Source organism: Arctopsyche grandis, chromosome 6 (assembly GCF_051622035.1).
Source record: "Arctopsyche grandis isolate Sample6627 chromosome 6, ASM5162203v2, whole genome shotgun sequence".
Classification (NCBI taxonomy): domain Eukaryota; kingdom Metazoa; phylum Arthropoda; class Insecta; order Trichoptera; family Hydropsychidae; genus Arctopsyche; species Arctopsyche grandis.
The window spans coordinates 2,655,174-2,673,929 of NC_135360.1; the positions used below are offsets into that span (position 1 = coordinate 2,655,174).

An 18,756-nucleotide genomic window follows, 5' to 3' on the forward strand; every position below is an offset into this window, starting at 1 on the left:
TGCACGTGTATGCATTCATATTGTAAGTACTCGACAATACGACGTAAGCAATATTGCGCCGTATCTTCATGGCCTGTAATGTATAAGTAAGCCGATTTTGCCTTGCATTCGGCCAAATTGCTGTAAACGTGACGTGACTGCGACGTGTAGGTAGATATTTTATTTATTTATTTATATATATTTTAGCTATTAAGCTAATTTAAAAATACATCTTAATTATTATACTTAGCTCTAAAATTTATAATTAACTTATATGTACTGTCCCTGACAGAGGTGTCTCTTCGCACCTCGCAGGAATGCATCCATATTTTTAGCAGACCTGATGCACTCAGGGAGGGCATTATACATGAGCACACCCCTGTGAAAAACACCCCCAGCCGTTTTATTTTTTCTTATTCTACTTACAACTAGTTTGTCCTTATTTCTAGTATAAAAACTATGTTTATCTCTATTCCTTATTATATAATCATCAAAATACTTAGGTAATAACTTATGATCTAACTTATAAACAAAAGACAATGTACTAATATTTAGACTAATTCTAATACTCATCCATCCTAATTTATCTAACATACTTCCAATACTCTTAAATCTACTCACATTCAAAATACCTCTCATAGCTTTATTCTGTATTTTTTGCATTTTTTCTAAATCTTGGCCACTAAACAAATTAAGCACAGTGGCACAATAAACCACACGTGGCAAGACAATTGAATTAAACACTAAAATTTTACTTTTTTTACTTAAAATATTTCTTAATCTACATAATACACCAACTTTTCTAGCCATTTTTTTTATTATATAGTCAGCGTGCATTTTAAAATTTATATGAATAGAAATGTAATAAAATGACATATTTGAAACGGAGTCGTGCAGTACTGAAGCCGTGCAGTGCTGTTAAGTATGAACAGACCTTAAGTTGGACGAAGTGTTTCGGCCACGGTTGACTTTTGTATACGAGAACAGGTCGCGATGATGTTGTAAGACAGGGAAGGTATGTTGACCGTATCCCGGTCTAACGAAACACGTGTTGTGTAGTTTGAAAGAGGATATTTATTTTCGTTCAATTGGTACAATGGTTATCGTATGTACGAAGAGGTTTCTTCGGAGAAGTGATCTGTTCGAACTCCAGAGGCTCACTCTGCCGATGGAGGTTGCTGCGTTGCTTTATAAACGTTTTGGGTTGAAGTGTGTCGTGTGCACATATTTTGTTCTTGGTACTCGCGAGCGTGGTTTTATGGGTTCATACGCCTGGACGTAGTTCGTGGTTTTTATGGGTTTAGTGTGTTTTTCCTTTGTTTCCCAGACACGTGTATAGAAACACGTGTCGACCTTTTGACGAGGCGAGCGTGTGTCATGCGTTAATGACTTTCCTGGATATGTGCCGCAGTGACCTGATGAGATCATTTCAGTTGTACTATATGCCTACAATGTCATTTGTACAGATTTAGTTCGATGAGGGAAATAGGTGATATCACTCGTCGTGCTATATCCCTACAAAACTATCTCTGAAATATTACCCACTGCTACTAAAATTGTCAACAATTATGTATACGACCCTCTTAACGTCGGGGGGATCCGACAGCACACTGGAAAGTCGAAGAAGGAGAAGGCCAAACGTAAACGTAAACCAAAAGTGGTGTCGGGGCTATGGCCGCGCGCGGATATTGCGTTGGGGCCTGCGACCGCTGCGTCGCGGGCAACTGTCAAAGTGTGTGGGTGTGGTGTTGTGGTGGTGTGGTGTGGTGGTGTGGCGATGTTCCTGTCGGAGGGTGTGGTGTTCGCGCTGGCGCTCGTGGACAACGGGGCGCTGCTGTTCCTGCTGGTGTATCACGTGATCACGCTCTCCGACCTGGAGTGCGACTACCTGAACGCCGTGGAGTGCTGCTCGCGGCTGAACGGGTGGGTGCGGTGGAAGGCGGGGGCGCACGCGGCGCTGGTGGCGGTGTTGGCGCTGCACGGGTGTTGGGGGTTGGCGGGCGCCGGCCTGCCGCTGCTGGTGTGGCTCTGCTACGAGGCGCTCTCCGTGCCCACCGGCAACCTGGGCGTGTACGAGCCCACCGACATCCACGAGCGCGACCGCCTCTCCCGCCACCTGCGCGACGTCTTGCTCTACCTCGCCCACTACCTGCTCTTCTTCTTCGTCTACCTCTACTGCCTCATCGTGGCGCTGCTCAAGGGCGACCCGCTGCAACGCCACCACGACGACACCATCATCACCGAGCTCTAAACACCCACACACCCCCACACCCACAGGTCTCCCCCTTCACTCTTTCACTCTTTATGGCCGACAAGAGCGCGGCTGTCTACCGTAAAATTTCTGAACTTTGCACGGGACTTTGAGCCTTATATGCGCCCATTTCGACTGTTTTAAGGTTCAAAATTGGTTGAATATACTACTGAAAGTTGAATGCCATCTATTCAATTTGCTTAAAATTAATATATACCAGACAAAAATTAGTTTTTTATGGAACCATAGTGAAACCTCCTGTTATGTGACGGCACGTCTTCATACAATGCCCGCGGCCATCTTCTATAGAAGCTTCGCGCTACTGTCTTCCATAAAATTTCTGAACTTTGCACGGGACTTTGAGCCTTATATGCGCCCATTTCGACTGTTTTAAGGTTCAAAATTGGTTGAATATACTACTGAAAGTTGAATGCCGTCTATTCAATTTGCTTAAAATTAATATATACCAGACAAAAATTAGTTTTTTATGGAACCATAGTGAAACCTCCTGTTATGTGACGTCACGTCTTAATACAATGCCCGCAGCCACCTTCTATAGAAGCTTCGCGCTACTGTCTTCCATAGAATTTCTGAGCTTTGCACGGAATTTTGAGCATTATATGCGCCCATTTCGACTGTTTTAAGGTTCAAAATTGGTTGAATATACTACTGAAAGTTGAATGCCATCTATTCAATTTGCTTAAAATTAATATATACCGGTCAAAAATTAGTTTTTTGTGGTACCATACTGAAACCTCCTGTTATGTGACGGCACGTCTTCATACAATGCCCGCGGCCATCTTCTATAGAAGCTTCGCGCTACTGTCTTCCATAGAATTTCTGAGCTTTGCACGGAATTTTGAGCCTTATATGCGCCCATTTCGACTGTTTTAAGGTTCAAAATTGGTTGAATATACTACTGAAAGTTGAATGCCATCTATTCAATTTGCTTAAAATTAATATATACCGGTCAAAAATTAGTTTTTTGTGGTACCATACTGAAACCTCCTGTTATGTGACGGCACGTCTTCATACAATGCCCGCGGCCATCTTCTATAGAAGCTTCGCGCTACTGTCTTCCATAGAATTTCTGAGCTTTGCACGGAATTTTGAGCCTTATATGCGCCCATTTCGACTGTTTTAAGGTTCAAAATTGGTTGAATATACTACTGAAAGTTGAATGCCATCTATTCAATTTGCTTAAAATGAATATATACCGGTCAAAAATTAGTGGTTTTGTGGTACCATACTGAAACCTCGTTTATGTGACGTCACGTCTTCATACAATGCCCACAGCCACCTTCTATGGTAGCTTCGCGCGACTCTTCCATAAAATTTCTGAACTTTGCACGGGACTTTGAGCCTTATATGCGCCTATTTCAACTGTTTTAAGGTTCAAAATTGATTGAATATATAACTGAGAGTTGAATGCCATCTATTCAATTTGCTTAAAATGAATATATACCAGGCAAAAATTAGTTTTTTGTGGAACCATAGTGAAACCTCCTGTTATGTGACGTCACGTCTTCATACAATGCCCGCGGCCGTCTTCTTGGGCGACAAGTCTGTGTCAGAGCGCGGCTGTCTTCCATACAATTTATGAACTTTGCACGGGATTTTGAGCCTTATATGCGCCTATTTCGACTGCTTTAAGGTTCAAAATTGGTTGAAAATATTACCGAGAGTTGAATGTCATCTATTCAATTTGCTTAAAATTAATATATACCAGGCAAAAATTAGTTTTTTATGGAACCATGCTGAAACCTCCTGTTATGTGACGTCACGTCTTCATACAATACCCGCGGCCGTCTTCTTGGGCGACAAGTCTGTAGCAGAGCGCGGCTGTCTTCCATAGAATTTCTGAGCTTTGCACGGGATTTTAAGGCTTATATGCGCCTATTTCAACTGTTTTAAGGTTCAAAATTGGTTGAATGTATTACTGAGAGTTGAATGCCATGTATTCAATTTGCTTAAAATGAATATATACCAGTCGAAAATTAGTTTTTTGTGGAACCATACTGAAACTTCGTTTATGTGACGTCACGTCTGTTGAACAATGGCGACGATACGTCTCAATTGTATGAAGAATGATTATTTGACAATTAAGCCAAAACTACGACATATATTATGTATTTTATTGTTTAAAATAATACTTTATGTGTTAATTAATATATCTGGTTACTAGAGTAAATATTAAAACTTGTATTTAAGGTCGAAAACTCGATTGCAAAATTCGCGAAAAAGGTGCCGCCACGTACAGGGCTTGTTCGCTATATTTATTGCCGCGGGCAAAGGATTAAGAGGGCTGTACACAGAGAGATGTAATAAGAATAGAGGGGGGCCCCTTACGAATAAATATTTGTTGTCAATTTTACGCGGTACGTCTCTATAAATACGCTACATCGCACAGAATACAATCGGATCAATTTACTTTATATAAAAATGTATCCCATGTTTTTTGTTGTGTGTTTTTGAATGTATTGTGCAATTTTTACCGATGCACTCGCCCATCTTGCGAGCAATATAAACAAGCAGAGAAGTTTTTATCGGACATACGTCGACCACCAAGCATTAAATACGACTGATGCTAAAATTATTTAGATCAGAATGTCACTTGAAGAAAAGAGCTTGGCGCTCGACGTATGATAAAAACTTCTGTTTGTTTATATTACTCGCAAGATGGGCAAGTGCATCGTTAAAAATTGCACGATGCATTCAAAAACACACAATAAACCATATGGAATACATTTTTATAAGTGCATATTGATCTTTTAAGTAACATATTATTCAATTGACATCGTAGTTTGACATTTTTTAAAAGTGTCATGGCGATCGCTCGCATTCTACATAAAATTTCAGGGGTGGCACCAGAGAAATGTAAAAATTATTTTTAAATAAATGTAAAAACATTGCTCTCGGTGGCGCCGAATACTCACGTTATATTAATAACCTATTATTTAAGTTTAATTAGTATAAACATCGTTCATTAATACATATTTTTGTTGAAACTATATACATTACACGTTAATTTGAAAGTTCCCAAGGACAGGCAAATACGAAAAAAAAGTGGATAGAACTAATCCGCCAATTGAGAAAAGAAACGGATTGGCTACCAATGTCCTACTTCTTCACCATATACTTAAATTGTAAATAAATCAGAATAAAACTTTTATTTCCGTTGTGAATATGTGATTATGTTCCGTGCGTTGTAGCGTATATATGCGTGGTTATGGAGACGGTACGTTTATTAGTTTGAAACAGGCAATTTATAGGTGAAGGCACTTCTATTATTGTAACATTTCTCTGGTTTTGTGTGTGTGTGAGTGTAGAATAACTTATACGTACGTACCAAAGTGTGTAAAATTCTAAATATTGTATAGGTACCTATACTAATTGCGTTTTCTTCCGCACTGGCAATACTTCTTTACACTGACACACATACAACAGTGAGCTGTCTCCGGTTTAACCGACAGACCACCAACGAGCCAATTTATCGATCTTCTTCTAATGCCGAATGCGTATTCAGATGTATATGATGCTGTTTGGTTTCTGTTGAAAGCTCGCCACGCTGAAAATTTCCAACTAGAATTGCTTAGAAATTGAATAGAAAGCCGGTATACAAATTGTGGGTAATCCAAACAAACCCTAGATGACTACCGCCGAGGATTTCGAGTTTTGTAAAGGTGTGTTTAGACTCTCTAATATATCTTGCAACAGTATAGTATAAATAAAAACAAGTCTAATCAGAAATTACGGTGTAAACCAGTCTTAATAAACGTTGACAAATGAATGACACGGATTACACGACCCATCATATTCAATCTGGAAAGCTTGGCTTAGCGGGTAGTATTCTTGTTTGCTTTGTACATGCTCAAAAGACAACGCCTATCGTCGTTTTTCAGGCCTATAGATTTGTTGGCAAAACGCCGATCGGCGTTGGTCAGCATTCAAAGGGTTAAACGATAACTTTTATAAAAGTTCTTGAAATTTTATTAACCCTTTGAATGCTGACCAATGTCGGTCGACACGTCCACGAGCCTGTAATACGCCAATAAGCGTTGTTTATTGAGTATGTAAAAAATAAACAAATACACTACCGGCCGAGTCTTTCCATGTGTCATTGAAAAAAAAATGCATTGAATATGGGTGTAATCCGTGTCAATGTTTATAAAGACTGGTTTACACTGGAGTTTGTGAATTTGTAACCATAGTAGAATTTCCCAATGGAAATCCCTAACTGCTGGAGTATTTTAGATTGTGGCTTAGCATTTAAATTGCGAGCGTTATATTTCAACAACAATAAAGATTAGTTTTGGAAAAATGCATTCATTAACAGACTCGTTTTGTTTATTTTATATTGTTGCAAGATATATTTAGAGAGTCTAAACACACCTTTACAAAATCCTGGAAATCCTCGGCGGTAGTTATCTAGGGTTTGTTTGGATTAGCGACAATTTTTACTATACCTGCTTTCTATTGGATATCTAAACAATTCTAGTTGGAAATTTTCAGCGTGGTCGGCTTTCAACAGAAAAGACGTCAGCACTCAAAGGGCTAAACAATAAATTTCATCAAACTAGTAACAACGATACTAACCAACTATTTTCTATAATGGTATTATTATTGAAATTTTATTAAGCGGTGAATTCATTCGCCTCTTATCTTATCTTATCCGAATTAGAGTTGAGCGGTCTTTAAACGAGCAACGTTCTCACAAATGATGCTTGCCTTCATATGAAAAGGAGCTTCAACCGAGCAATCTATTCAACGATAAATTTGCACGTTTGTGGTCTCCCTTTTAGACTATCTTTAATTGTTGCAATGTTTAATTTTGTACAAATAAGTTTTTAATCTGTAACTTTTTTTTTATAGGTTTTGAGTTGAAAGCATATTTTCGACGTTTATTTATCCGACGCATTTCCCAGTGATGATGCAACACTGGATTGGATTCGCTGTTTATCCGAGCTTCGAACGCGTCATCATCTCTGCCGAAAATGCAAAACCAAAAGATTGAAATTGGACCGGTTTCGGTACCACAGTTTTCGACTGCAGGTTTGGCGTAGTTTAATATTTAAAAAAAAAAATGAACCGCCAATATTTATCATTTAATAAAAAGTAGAAATTAAAATACATTTAAAAGTATACATAAATATGGAATGAAAGGTCGTCTCTTACCTTTAAAAGAACCGATGTTATGCCATTACTGGTTTTTAACATATTTCTTTGCTTCGAGCCACATTTCAGCAGCTCGACTCCGCAAACTAGTGATACCCATTTATGTATAGAATACTCATTTTATTAGTGTTAAATTAATTTTCTATTTATTAATCAAGTTAATCAAGTCTCAAACATTCGATCTGTACAAACTGTTGCGCAATCATTATAAAAATGTAACATATCATTATCAGTATGGCGGCCGCTGACTCATATTTTTATCATGTCGGGTGCACAACGCTTGCTGGCCGCCGATACATATATGATTCACGACTGCGCGAATATATTTTTCGTGCAGAATACATTTTTCAGTCCGCTCATATATATTTGTAACACGATTTCGTCATAAACGAAAACGTGATACAAAATTGTATCATTGGCCACAAACGTGATACAAATATATATCAGTTTGAACTGATATATGTATATATTTGTATCATTGAAACAGTTCGCGCAGTAAGCGTTGTGCACCCAATATGATACAAATATGAGTCAAGCGGCCGCCATTGTGTTGAGGCGAAAACACACTGAGTGGGTCGTGGGACGTGTGTTTTTTTTTTTTTAGATTATTTTAAACATGTGAAGAAAACGCAGCACCCCTAGTCCATATACATGGTGCAAAGTCCCGAAAATCACCCCCTGGAGTGTTTTCCGTGATATTTTATCCTTGTTTTGACCTCATGAATCCCATATTTGAAGAAATATCGGAGATACTTGTCGGCTGCATATGGATATGCATACACGTGCTACCTTCGAATTCGGTCTGGGGAACATGACGTCCCATACCACTCGGGTGTGTTTCCCCCCCCCCCCTTACTTGACCCCAACGTTAGTACTGTTTTGATATTATATTGCGCAATGAAGTCCTGTGATTGTGCATTTATGTAGCTAATACATGTATATAATAAAAAGTGGATTGTGTTGAAGTTGCGCTTTTACATATAATACATACGTTAGCTTTAAGTTTTTAGTCATATTTTAGACCACGGCCTGCATTGGTGCAACGCTGTACAATTATATTTGCGCAACTTGTGATATTGATTGGGTCTGACCTGGCATTTTGACCCGTCTCGAATTGTACGTACATCATTTATTCTTATCTTGTAGTCCTTGAACGATCCGAGTATGCGACGTTGTGTAACGAAGTTTTCCACCCAACGGTCTCTATTTGTTGCTGTCATCGATGTGCTGCAGATAAGCTTTTGTGTTTATTTTGCGCGTTTGGTCATGTATACATAAGCTTCGCTTGTGTATTATAATATTCCTGTGTTGATTTATGTACGCATATCTTCACGGGAAGTGATTGTGTTTTTCTTAAATTGTAATGTACGAATGTGTTAAATCATCAATACTTGATTCACCACCGGTTAAAAAGGCGTGGAAATGAAACTATCTCGTTCATCCTGCGGGTTTTGTTTTGCTGCCACAACATATTGTGAGCTTGGCTTCGGTTGTCGATTTTAGAGGCCGAAGCCGTTCTTTCGCCTCATTTGCCTTATCTGGTTTGTAACGGCAGATACGGTCCCGTGTCACCGTGCTCTCGTTTCAAAGTTCAACGATTGGAATTCTCACAGTTGGAAATGAATACTTGAGCCTCCAGATATATAAGTTAATATAACGCATCGTGTGAGCCGACTTGAGGTTCAGTTCGATGTGCCGGTGGAACCGGTTCCCCGTCTGCCCTTCGAAGAGTGTGTCGCCGATCATCCTCTGGTCCGGCTTCAGCTTCACATAGTCGATGGCTCAATTCTTCGCCAAGATTTCGGCCTCGTAGTCGATCTGCAACGTCGACATCTTCTGTGGACGTCTCCCTCTTCTTCGGCTTGGGCCTCGATTCCTCGAGTCCGAGAGGTCTGCCTTCGGTACAAAGCCATCTCTTGTAAGTGCGAATTGGGTTCGTTTTGATGGCAGTTTTTAACATTGGCAATTTCTCTCTCAAGTCCATGTAGAACGTTCCTAATCCATTACCCACACTTGTCTATTATGATGTATCACTTCGCAAGATGTTGTTAATTAATTGATTGATTATTATTAAGTTGACGAAATGAGGTATAATAGATATTTAACCTGGACGTCGCATTATTAATAAATTCCGGTAATTATTAATACCAACTGTGTTGTTCGTCTTTTGATCTGGTTAATATTGATTGCGTATTTGCTCGGATCTTCAACGTCAACGTTGCAATTCTCCGCCGAGGCGTTTTCGTAAGATCGGTCTTTGAAATAGGCCTCGAGGTCTTCATTCGCGAACTTCACGGGGACCGAGTCCTCTTTTCAGAGCGTTCACTCTCGCCAGTCAGGGCTCGCACAGGATCGGATTAGTCGTGACGAGCTCGCCGGTGATGCTCTTGTATTTAAATTTGAGCTCCCTCATCATCTTGCTCCGGTCGTGCGTGGCGTGGAGTGTTTGAAAGTTCTCCTACAAAAATTTGTACCAGATATTGGATCGGTGGCTCTCTTCGGCCTATGAGTCTATGCGTCTCGCTTCCGACTGCGGCAATGTCATATCTGGACAGCCGCTGGTACTCTTCAAATGCTCTTTTGAAGTCCAAAAATACGGCTGCAACCATCTTATTTGATCGGCCAATCAATGCCATCCAATTGAATGGCCGTTTCAGTTGAATGTCGCTTTTTGAAACCTGATTGGTCCTCAGTCAAACGACAGGTAACATGTTAATGGGTCTCATTTCATTGACCTTAAAGGTACCTGGTACAACCTTGACCACTTTCCACTCATCCGGGACAATACCCGTCTGTAGAGATAAATTGATTACTCTCAATAAACAAGCTCCTACGTTAGTTCGTGTTTGTTTTAAAACCTCTACATTTAAACCATCCATTCTACTTCTATGTCTAATTCGTTCATTCCTTACTTGAGATCAAGGTTTTTATTGTTCTCCACATTCTTGTCGGACTATTCTTCAATTTATCAGTATGATTTTGCATTTCTTACAATGGCTACGGCAGCATTCCTAGTCTCAAGTTCATAGCAATCGTTTTTTTATTATTAGTCGAATTAAAATTTTTGGGAGTTTAATACTGTTTTATGATAAAATGTTAGTAACTTCTTTTGTAAACCCAAGGTTTTAATCCTTTGAACTTGGGCATTTTTTGTTGGTGTTCATACCGCCAACTCGAAGCATTTTTCACATGCTGCATACCTTTCTTAGTCCATGAACGAAGTATATGTAGTTTGCCGATAAGTCGATGTTCTACATGAAGAGAAAAAGAGCCGCCCCGGGAACCAGCACCTTGGTGAAAATCGTCTACAAGCTGGTCCAACAATTTGGCAAATTTCGAGTGGGTCATTGGGTTTTTTTTCTTCCTCTGGTTCTTGTATAGTATAGAGGAGTTTATCACACATACCTCCATCCCACAAAAGAATAACTGTCTCCACCATTTGAGGGACGATAGGTCAATGCATAGTTGATTGCAACCTCGGGTTTTTCTATATTTACTGTAGAACCGTCTCGCATTTTTCGTTGGATTGTTTTATCACATGTATTTTATCGATAACTCCACTGTCCTTCCATATTGTTCTTTCCTTTGAATAAGCAATATTTGTTTATGTTGGCTCGGTGAAGCGATTCGTCTCGATGGGTCTGTTGTTCGCTTCTGAGAGTAACTATCTCGGAACCCCTTCGGGATATTATCTACAGTTTCAATTGCAACATGAATTAAATCGAGTCGGCTGTGTGATGAGTCGAAAGTTCAACCTTTTGAAATTTGTCTTTGTGCTATATACTTGGAACAGAATGATTTGACCGTAAATTTTCTGCATCCTGGCTTGTTTTTTTTACATTCGACTCTTCAGCAGTCGGATTTATTACTGGTTCAAGTGTTCTTTCAGTGCGTAATTTTGCCGCTGATCTACTATAGAAGGCCCCTTCCTCTTCCGGAGCTTTCTCCAGATGGCCTCAACGTATTATTCTGTGTCTGAAACGACGCGGTTAGAATGTTGTGCAAATATATTTGTTATCACAGGATGCATTTTTCTGAATAATTATTTGTTTGATTTGGTCAAACGTTCTTGGCTGTCCGTGTCGATGGACTTTCCACGTCACGGACAGTTGCATAATACTTTTTTGTAGTGGGATTTTACCGTTTGGTTTGATTAATTCCACCGTGTAGTAGTATAAACGGCTGTTTCGATTCACAGTCGTTTATTTTAACATGTCTAATGCTATCTGATGCATTATTCCATCCAGTAGAAACTTCTTGACCAGTTTTTAAAGACGTACATCGACTAAATCGGACCGATGGGGTTGTAATTATACATATATACTTTGTTACACAACGTCTGAACGTTCAAATTTTAAGGATCTCTCTGATTTCGGTGTGTAGTTTTGCTGGATTATTTAATTGTAATTGTACCAGAAGACTGCATACTTAATGTACATATATTTATAAATAAAAAATGTAAAGATGACAGAACAAAAAAATGTTACTTTTAAGTGTTAAATGTGTTTGTTTTTATGTAGTACTATACAATTGAGTGATTTTATAAATATACAATATATTCTCAAATTAATAAAAAAATTATTTATTGGCAAAATAACAAATATTGTAATTTTTTGTGCTTACACTTGTTCAAATCCAAGCAGCCAAATACCGTGATCTTTCCCTGCATCGTCAGCATTTCTTTGTCCTGAACAACACTCATTTATCTGCCCAGCTCATTGTCTGCTCGTCTCATCTGAAGTTCTCCTTGCATCCTTTCATCTATGTACATCTAACCTAGCTCTAGCCACACATCCTACTCATTAGAAATACAATTGGGTATGATTTAACTGTCAGACTTTGAGAAAAATGAATGATCTTTAAAAAAATGTTTGAGCACATTATTTTCGGTGCATTAAACAATCTCTTATTGTGCATCGAATGAAATGTTTTGGCATTATAAAGTGACCACTAAAAAATATCAAACGATCATTCGAAAAAATAGATTTTAGCATTAGAATAGATACAAAAAGTGGCAACGTTGCAGTCTTCCGCTATTGACCTGTCAACTGTCAAAAGTGTTTACTTTTGTTTACGTATTACGTACGAATATGAATGATGATGTCAGATTATAGAGTCGAAGCCAAGGTCGTAAGTGTCGAAGGTCGCAAGCTGAAGAGTAAGAGAACAGAAGAAATCCAGTAGAGAGAAGCGTTGGTCGTTGTCGGTTCGTATTTTGGTATTCGCGGCGTTGCCAATACATTTCATCTGTCATTTTAAGTAGCAAATATTTTTTTCAATGATCAAAGCAAATTTTCTAATGCAATCTGTATCCGTCATTTCACAATTTGTTTGTAATGTACAGAAACTTTTTTGAATGCACATTTATTTTATAAAATGGAAGTTTAAATTGTTCCCAATACAGTCTATCCTATTCATACTTCCTAGCTTGTTAAGGTCACGAGCTACTACCTCTCCTCGATCACTACTACTTCAATAGAACCACATTCAAAAGATTCCGAAACTACACTAACATTGAAAAAATATCAAATAACATGACAAAAAAAAAAAAAAAAAAAAGTAAAGAAAAATGTATTTATTTCTTTTTATATCACAGCATTGAACGATTAATTTATGTGGAGGTGAAAAATGAGGCCCGAGGCCATTCAGATTCAACACTGAGATATGATCGCTGACTCCGACGTGATCTCCAACTCCTCGCTGTCTGATGCGAAAGTACTCAGATCCCGCTGCATGGAGTATGCGTCCTCTCCGTCGGCATAGTATTTAGGCTCGATATCCATGATTCGGAAGTGCAACGAGTTTGTATACAAGTTGAGAGCGGCTCGGTTACTCTTCCTCACATGCAGAGACACATATTTCGCCTGCAAAAATAAACAAACTATTGACACAAAAACAAAGACGTTGTTTTATTTACTATTTTCCATGAAACGAGCAATTGTATTTTATCCTGATGAAAATAAATGATATGATGCTGTACTTAAAAATGGTTAAATTAACAAATCCAACCCAAAAACTCCTGCCTTCGTTGCCTATCAGTTTAAAAATAAACATGGCCACCATTGGTGGCATAAAAGATACTCGGCAATGTAGCAATTATACACATAACAATGCTTGGTATTCCAGATGTGTATAAACCAGCAATGTAATTGTAAACAAAGTGGTTAGCGTATAAAGGTCTATTCATATCAGCACAGCACAGACCAGCAAGGTCGAAAAGGATTCTTTGGTACATTCTATATGGAAGCATTCATACATTTCACCAGTGTTGCTGCTGGCCAGACCTTAAATATATTACTCCAGGTCGATCGTTGCCAATTAATCTGATTTCGTTGTTGAAACGGTCCCACCAAAACTGGCAATCTATCACCATTTCTCGCAAATTTGAGTGTCTGACGTTTCGAATTTGTTGAATACTTACACTGAGCAACAAAAACACCACGTTTTTACTTACTGGAGTGGAGAATATTCAATCTATACTAAGTTTGACCCACTAAATTCGAATATGACAGTGATTTTTGTTGGCTTCTTCTCATTTATTTTTATTTTATTTTTTATTATGAGATATAAGCGTTTAAAAAATGCGCATTACAGATTTTTGACTTTTGCAATCTGTAGCTCAAAATCTAGTATCTGCTGTGGCAAATGCGAGTATTGGAATCAATAGTCGGATGTTTTTTCTATTGATTGTCATTTTTCTATTGCCTTATATAGTTATTATTTTAATGGGAACAATTTAAACGTCCATTTTATAAAATAAATGTGCTTTTAATAAAATTTTTTGGACATTAAAAAAAGTTTCTGTGCATTACGAAAAATTTGTGTGCATTTCTACAGATTGCATTAGAAACTTTACTTTGATCATTGAAAAAAATATTTGCTACTTAAAAAGTGGACAAGATTTGGGGTCTGAGAGGTCACTGTAAGGAAAGTCGAAAGATGGAAAAAATTAAAATCGATTCGTCGTCAACGCAGATCGCGGTTATCCATCTCTTTCATCATAATGTAACCCTGGCACATGGTAAAGATCTTTCAAATCTCTAACCCCGTAAGTTTTTTGTTGCTAAGCAAAATTTTTCTGTATATCGAATTTGTCTCTATGCTATTGTATTTGTAATGTTTGGAATTATTAATAATTATGTACGAAAAGGAAATAAATACCTGTAATGATCTAATCAAATTGAACATCTCACCTGAAAGCACTCGACCATGGCTTGCGACGCTTGATTCATCAACTTCTGTGCGAGACCGAGTCTCCGATGTGAGCGTTTGACGGCCAGCGACGTAATGTGACCGTGCTTGTTGTCCTCGCTGTCTTCCTCCATCTTAGCCAGCACATAGCCTTGAACAATACGGTGATATGAACAGTGGAGTCATTGAGATGCCGGATTCAGTGCGTCGATTCTTACCGACTATATGACCGCTCTCGTCCTCGGCGACGTAGCTCAGTTGCGGCCAAGACAGACCGTGATAAAAGTAATACTTCATCTGATAGTTTTCCGGCAGGCATAGCAGATTGCAGTGCTGCATGTTCATGAGGTCATCGGGACGCGCGCACCGTATATTCATTTTGGCTGCAAGGATGAACGTTTACTGTTACATACATCAGGTTAAGCATCGAAAAGAATGCTACAATTGAAGAAGATAGTTCTGACGACTGAAGATCTCCTTGCATTTTCGGATAGCTCGGAAGAAAGCGGACAATAGAATAAGATCGACTGGTCAAATTTCGATCCACCGAGGACAAAAGAAACATTTCAGGGATTCGGACGAGTAATACCTGATGATTTTTGGGTACCCGGACACAACGGTGAACGACAAAACGTCCCCGACATAAAGTCTACAGACACAAGAAGATAGTGGTATATAATAAGCCATTCATATGTTCAAAAAATATTGATGAAGATCTATACACGTTCTTTGACATTAATAAATTTATTTAATTCATAGAGCAAGTGCACATAACCGTTTGCCCGCGGCCGTCTTCTATGGAAGCTTTGGGCGACAAGTCTGTAGCGCGGCTGTCTTCCATAGAATTTCTGAACTTTACACGGGATTTTGAGGCTTATATGCGCCTATTTCAACTGTTTTAAGGTTCAAAATTGGTTGAATATATTACTGAGAGTTGAATGCCATCTATTCAATTTGCTTAAAATGAATATATATCAGTCAAAAATTAGTTTTTGTGGAACCATACTGAAACCTCGTTTATGTGACGTCACGTCTTCATACAATTATGAAGAATGATTATTTGACAATTAATCCAAAACTACGAGATATATCATGTATTTTATTGTTTAAAATAATATTTTGTGTTAATTAACATATCTGGTTACTTGAGTAAATATTAAAATCTGTATTTAAGGTCGAAAACTCGATTGCCAAATTCGCGAAAAAGGTGCCGCGTACAAGGCTTGTTCGCTATATTTATGGCAAAGGGTTAATACAATCAATCTACAAAAGTATTTTATACAAACATTCCACAGTGACATCTATGGAGAAATTTTTGCAGCATTTTGTAATCAAAATGGCGAACCACAAGACACTGAATAACTTGAGATTAGCAAGAGTGACAGGAAAGGAGATGCCAATTTTACATGAACCGTTTCAATGAAAATCAGACAAATTGATTCCAATATTCACGTTTGGCACAGCATTACTAGATTTTCAGCTAAAAACTGCAAAAGCCAAATATCTGTAAAAATTCGACATGTATTTTTTTCGATTCAAATAAATTTAATAAAAAAACAAATGAATTACTGAGCGAAGCCGGGTAAAACAACTAGTCTAAAATATAATTTCGAAAGAGACTTTGTAACTATGTAAGTATGCAATGTTGGTTGGTAGCATCGAAAGCAAATCAAAGTTTCTATTCGATATAAATATATTTAATAAAAAAACAAATGAATATTTACTATTAGATTCGCCATGTTTAAGCTGTTAATATTACAAATACTGAGCGAAGCCGGGCAAAACAACTAGTATAATATATTAGGGGGACCGAAAAGTAATCGAAACCTTTCAACGAGCTCTTTCGCAGTCAGTTTGTGTCGAGACACGGTTCAAAAGAAGAGCTCAAAAATGAGATGATAATACGTGGAATCAGATCCTTGTCAAACACATCCGACGAATTATCGCTGAAGATTGGCTGTCCATGGTCTATAGTTCAGGACATGGAATATTTTTTTGATTACTTTTCGGTCCTCTAATATATAAAAACGGACGCGATGTTTGTATGTATGTATGTATGTACGTGCGAGTGCATCGACAAGTTTGGAGATTTCAAATAAACAAATTTTAGAATACCAGGAGTGTGGGTTAATGCATGGGGATGTGGCGTGACGACCGATCGTGTCGAGGAGACGCGGGAAGGCGGGGATTCGAGCGACCGACATGTGCTCCTGATATTGAATGCGAGCGAACGTGTAGCGTTTAATGAGCGCTCGACATTTTACGATTGATATGCTTTACATAAAGAGTTATATGTATAACTCGTGTATCAATTCCTTTCCAAAGTCACTCGTCGAAACCAACGGGCACCACACTAGTAAATAAATAAAGACAATCAAAAGAAGAAAGAAAATCACCCCTACTAAAGGTTAACATAATAAATATCTAATATTTATTTAATAATGTCAAAGGACGTATATATGTAGATCTTTGTCATCACACACTTAATTGAATTCTCGCACATTTTTTTCGTTAAAAATTTTTTTTTCCGAACATATGAATGTCATAATGTCCCGTTATCATTTCGTCTGTGGACATTATGTCGCGTATACATTTTGTCAGGGGACGTTCCGTTGTGAAACCGAATATTATCTGTTACTATACAATTAATGGCGTTTTTTTATTATTTTTAATTCGTTTAATAGATTTGCGAATGTTTTATTCATAATATTTCATGTTTTTTTTGTATTATTCTTACAAGGCTATTCTATGTTTCACTTCACTAATTGGTCTGTCACTACTCCTACATTCTTCCGATCGTTTTGAAACTTTGCCATTTTGGTCAACGATAGATAGAGCTTGCGAATATTTTATTCGTAATACATAATCTTAGTAAATAATGTTCATTTATGTAATTGTGGTGTAGCTTTACTTAGTCAGTTCAGTGACATGCCAGCCTGTCGAAAAATTGTTTATAAAAGCTTTAAAAAATACAACACACCATAGAAATCATAAAGCGTTTTATTTCGATAATAATTATTGTAATAATAGATTTTCCAACACACAAAGAGGTTTCGTATTCACATTGAAAAGACATTGAAGAACAATGGAAAATCGAGTTCAAATAAATCACGACTCATTGTGTACATAACTAACATAAATATTCAACACAATTAGCGATAAGAGCCAACACTGCTTTCCCAATATCTAGAGGCATAATTTTAAAACGAAATATATATATTTTTATTCCTATTTGTATTTAACGATGAACTTATAACCTTTACCATCTACCGAAGACGATGCCGTGACATTCTCATACAAAAGGAGGAAGCTGTAGCTGTTTGCAAGAAATCGTGAAATCAAGCTCCGTTTTGATTCGTGTATAGTAAATCTTCTCGTCGAAAGAAAGTCAATATCAGACATGAAAATCGGTTCACCGACAGCCGTCTATAATTAGTTCATTTCTTGTATTGTTGGTTTAAAGAAGCGTCGATCAGAATAACGAGATATATATATATATATATATATATATATATATATATATATATATATATATATATATATCGGCGCTAAGAATCAGCAAAAGATTAACCAAGGAAAGTTTGGAGACGGAGTGTTTAATCGATCGGCATACTGAGGACGAGATCCACGCTGAGGACGTGCAATCTGAAATGACTGCTTGGTTTATTCAATGAGTTTGTTGAAATAGATATCTCCGGGCGATAGTGCGGGGAGAGTACCGAGTCAACGGGCTCGTGATGATAAATGATACCATAGGCTCTTATATGCCAACACATCCGACTCGTTCTCGTGTAACATTTTGCAGTGCTGTACGGAATAGAATGTGTACGTACAAGGTGGTTTGGTTTACTCTCTGCGGATCTTCTTGGCACGAGTGCGGCTCTCCTTGGAGTCGACGAGGGGCGCGGAGTCAGGCGAGCCTCCCAGCAGCTCTCGCACGAAGCGGAACCTGGACAGGAAGCACTTCCAGACGAGGAACCAACCTGCAAGGTGGAGGCGCACGTGTCAGTGGGTTGGGGGTGTCGGCCGGTGACAGTTTGAGGTTAGGTTAGGTGTGGGGGTGTGGGTGTGGGTGTGGGTGTGGGTGTGGGGGCTTTACCGAGGGCCACGAGGAGGAGGAGGGCCAAGAGAAGAGCGAGCGAGAGGGCGGCTGCCGAAAG

At 38.4% G+C, this 18,756-nt stretch overlaps 4 protein-coding genes and 1 long non-coding RNA gene across 7 annotated transcripts in view; 1 reads left to right on the top strand and 4 right to left on the bottom strand.

Annotated features, from left to right (window-relative positions):
- Window positions 1-18,756, bottom strand: part of LOC143913579 (uncharacterized) — a 346,453-nt gene that overhangs the window by 287,071 nt on the left and 40,626 nt on the right. The gene's annotated exons all lie outside the window — the stretch shown is intronic.
- Window positions 1-18,756, bottom strand: part of LOC143913567 (uncharacterized) — a 781,442-nt gene that overhangs the window by 257,420 nt on the left and 505,266 nt on the right. The gene's annotated exons all lie outside the window — the stretch shown is intronic.
- The window catches only part of LOC143913589 (uncharacterized), a 459,558-nt gene that overhangs the window by 55,194 nt on the left and 385,608 nt on the right, over window positions 1-18,756 (bottom strand). The gene's annotated exons all lie outside the window — the stretch shown is intronic.
- Window positions 1,041-11,973, top strand: cnir (cornichon-like protein). Of its 2 annotated transcripts, XM_077433451.1 has the most exons (4): window positions 1,041-2,256; window positions 7,103-7,320; window positions 7,942-9,338; window positions 9,745-11,973. In XM_077433451.1, exon 1 carries the CDS (start codon window positions 1,757-1,759, stop codon window positions 2,228-2,230), a length of 474 nt encoding a protein of 157 aa, XP_077289577.1. In that variant the 5' UTR covers window positions 1,041-1,756; the 3' UTR covers window positions 2,231-2,256; window positions 7,103-7,320; window positions 7,942-9,338; window positions 9,745-11,973. The 2 variants fall into 2 exon arrangements, with proteins under 2 accessions (XP_077289577.1, XP_077289578.1); XM_077433452.1 differs by lacking the exon at window positions 9,745-11,973 and having other exon boundaries at window positions 1,041-2,375; window positions 7,942-8,368.
- Window positions 11,966-18,579, bottom strand: vnc (GNAT family N-acetyltransferase vnc). Its single transcript, XM_077433449.1, has 4 exons — window positions 18,430-18,579; window positions 14,815-14,979; window positions 14,599-14,747; window positions 11,966-13,269 (listed from the first exon to the last, which is right to left on the bottom strand). The coding sequence occupies exons 2-4, from the start codon at window positions 14,972-14,974 to the stop codon at window positions 13,057-13,059; spliced, it is 522 nt and encodes a 173-aa protein (XP_077289575.1). The 5' UTR covers window positions 14,975-14,979; window positions 18,430-18,579; the 3' UTR covers window positions 11,966-13,056.

Bases quoted from the DNA above. Each gene is read 5' to 3' on its own strand.
- vnc (XM_077433449.1), bottom strand. From the start codon at position 14,974: ATGAATATACGGTGCGCGCGTCCCGATGACCTCATGAACATGCAGCAC. The intron at 14,748-14,814 runs GTAAGAATCGAC...GTATTGTTCAAG, and splicing joins CGAGAGCGGTCATATAGTCG to GCTATGTGCTGGCTAAGATG. The intron at 13,270-14,598 runs GTGAGATGTTCA...TTATTTTTGCAG, and splicing joins CCATGGTCGAGTGCTTTCAG to GCGAAATATGTGTCTCTGCA.
- cnir (XM_077433451.1), top strand. From the start codon at position 1,757: ATGTTCCTGTCGGAGGGTGTGGTGTTCGCGCTGGCGCTCGTGGACAAC.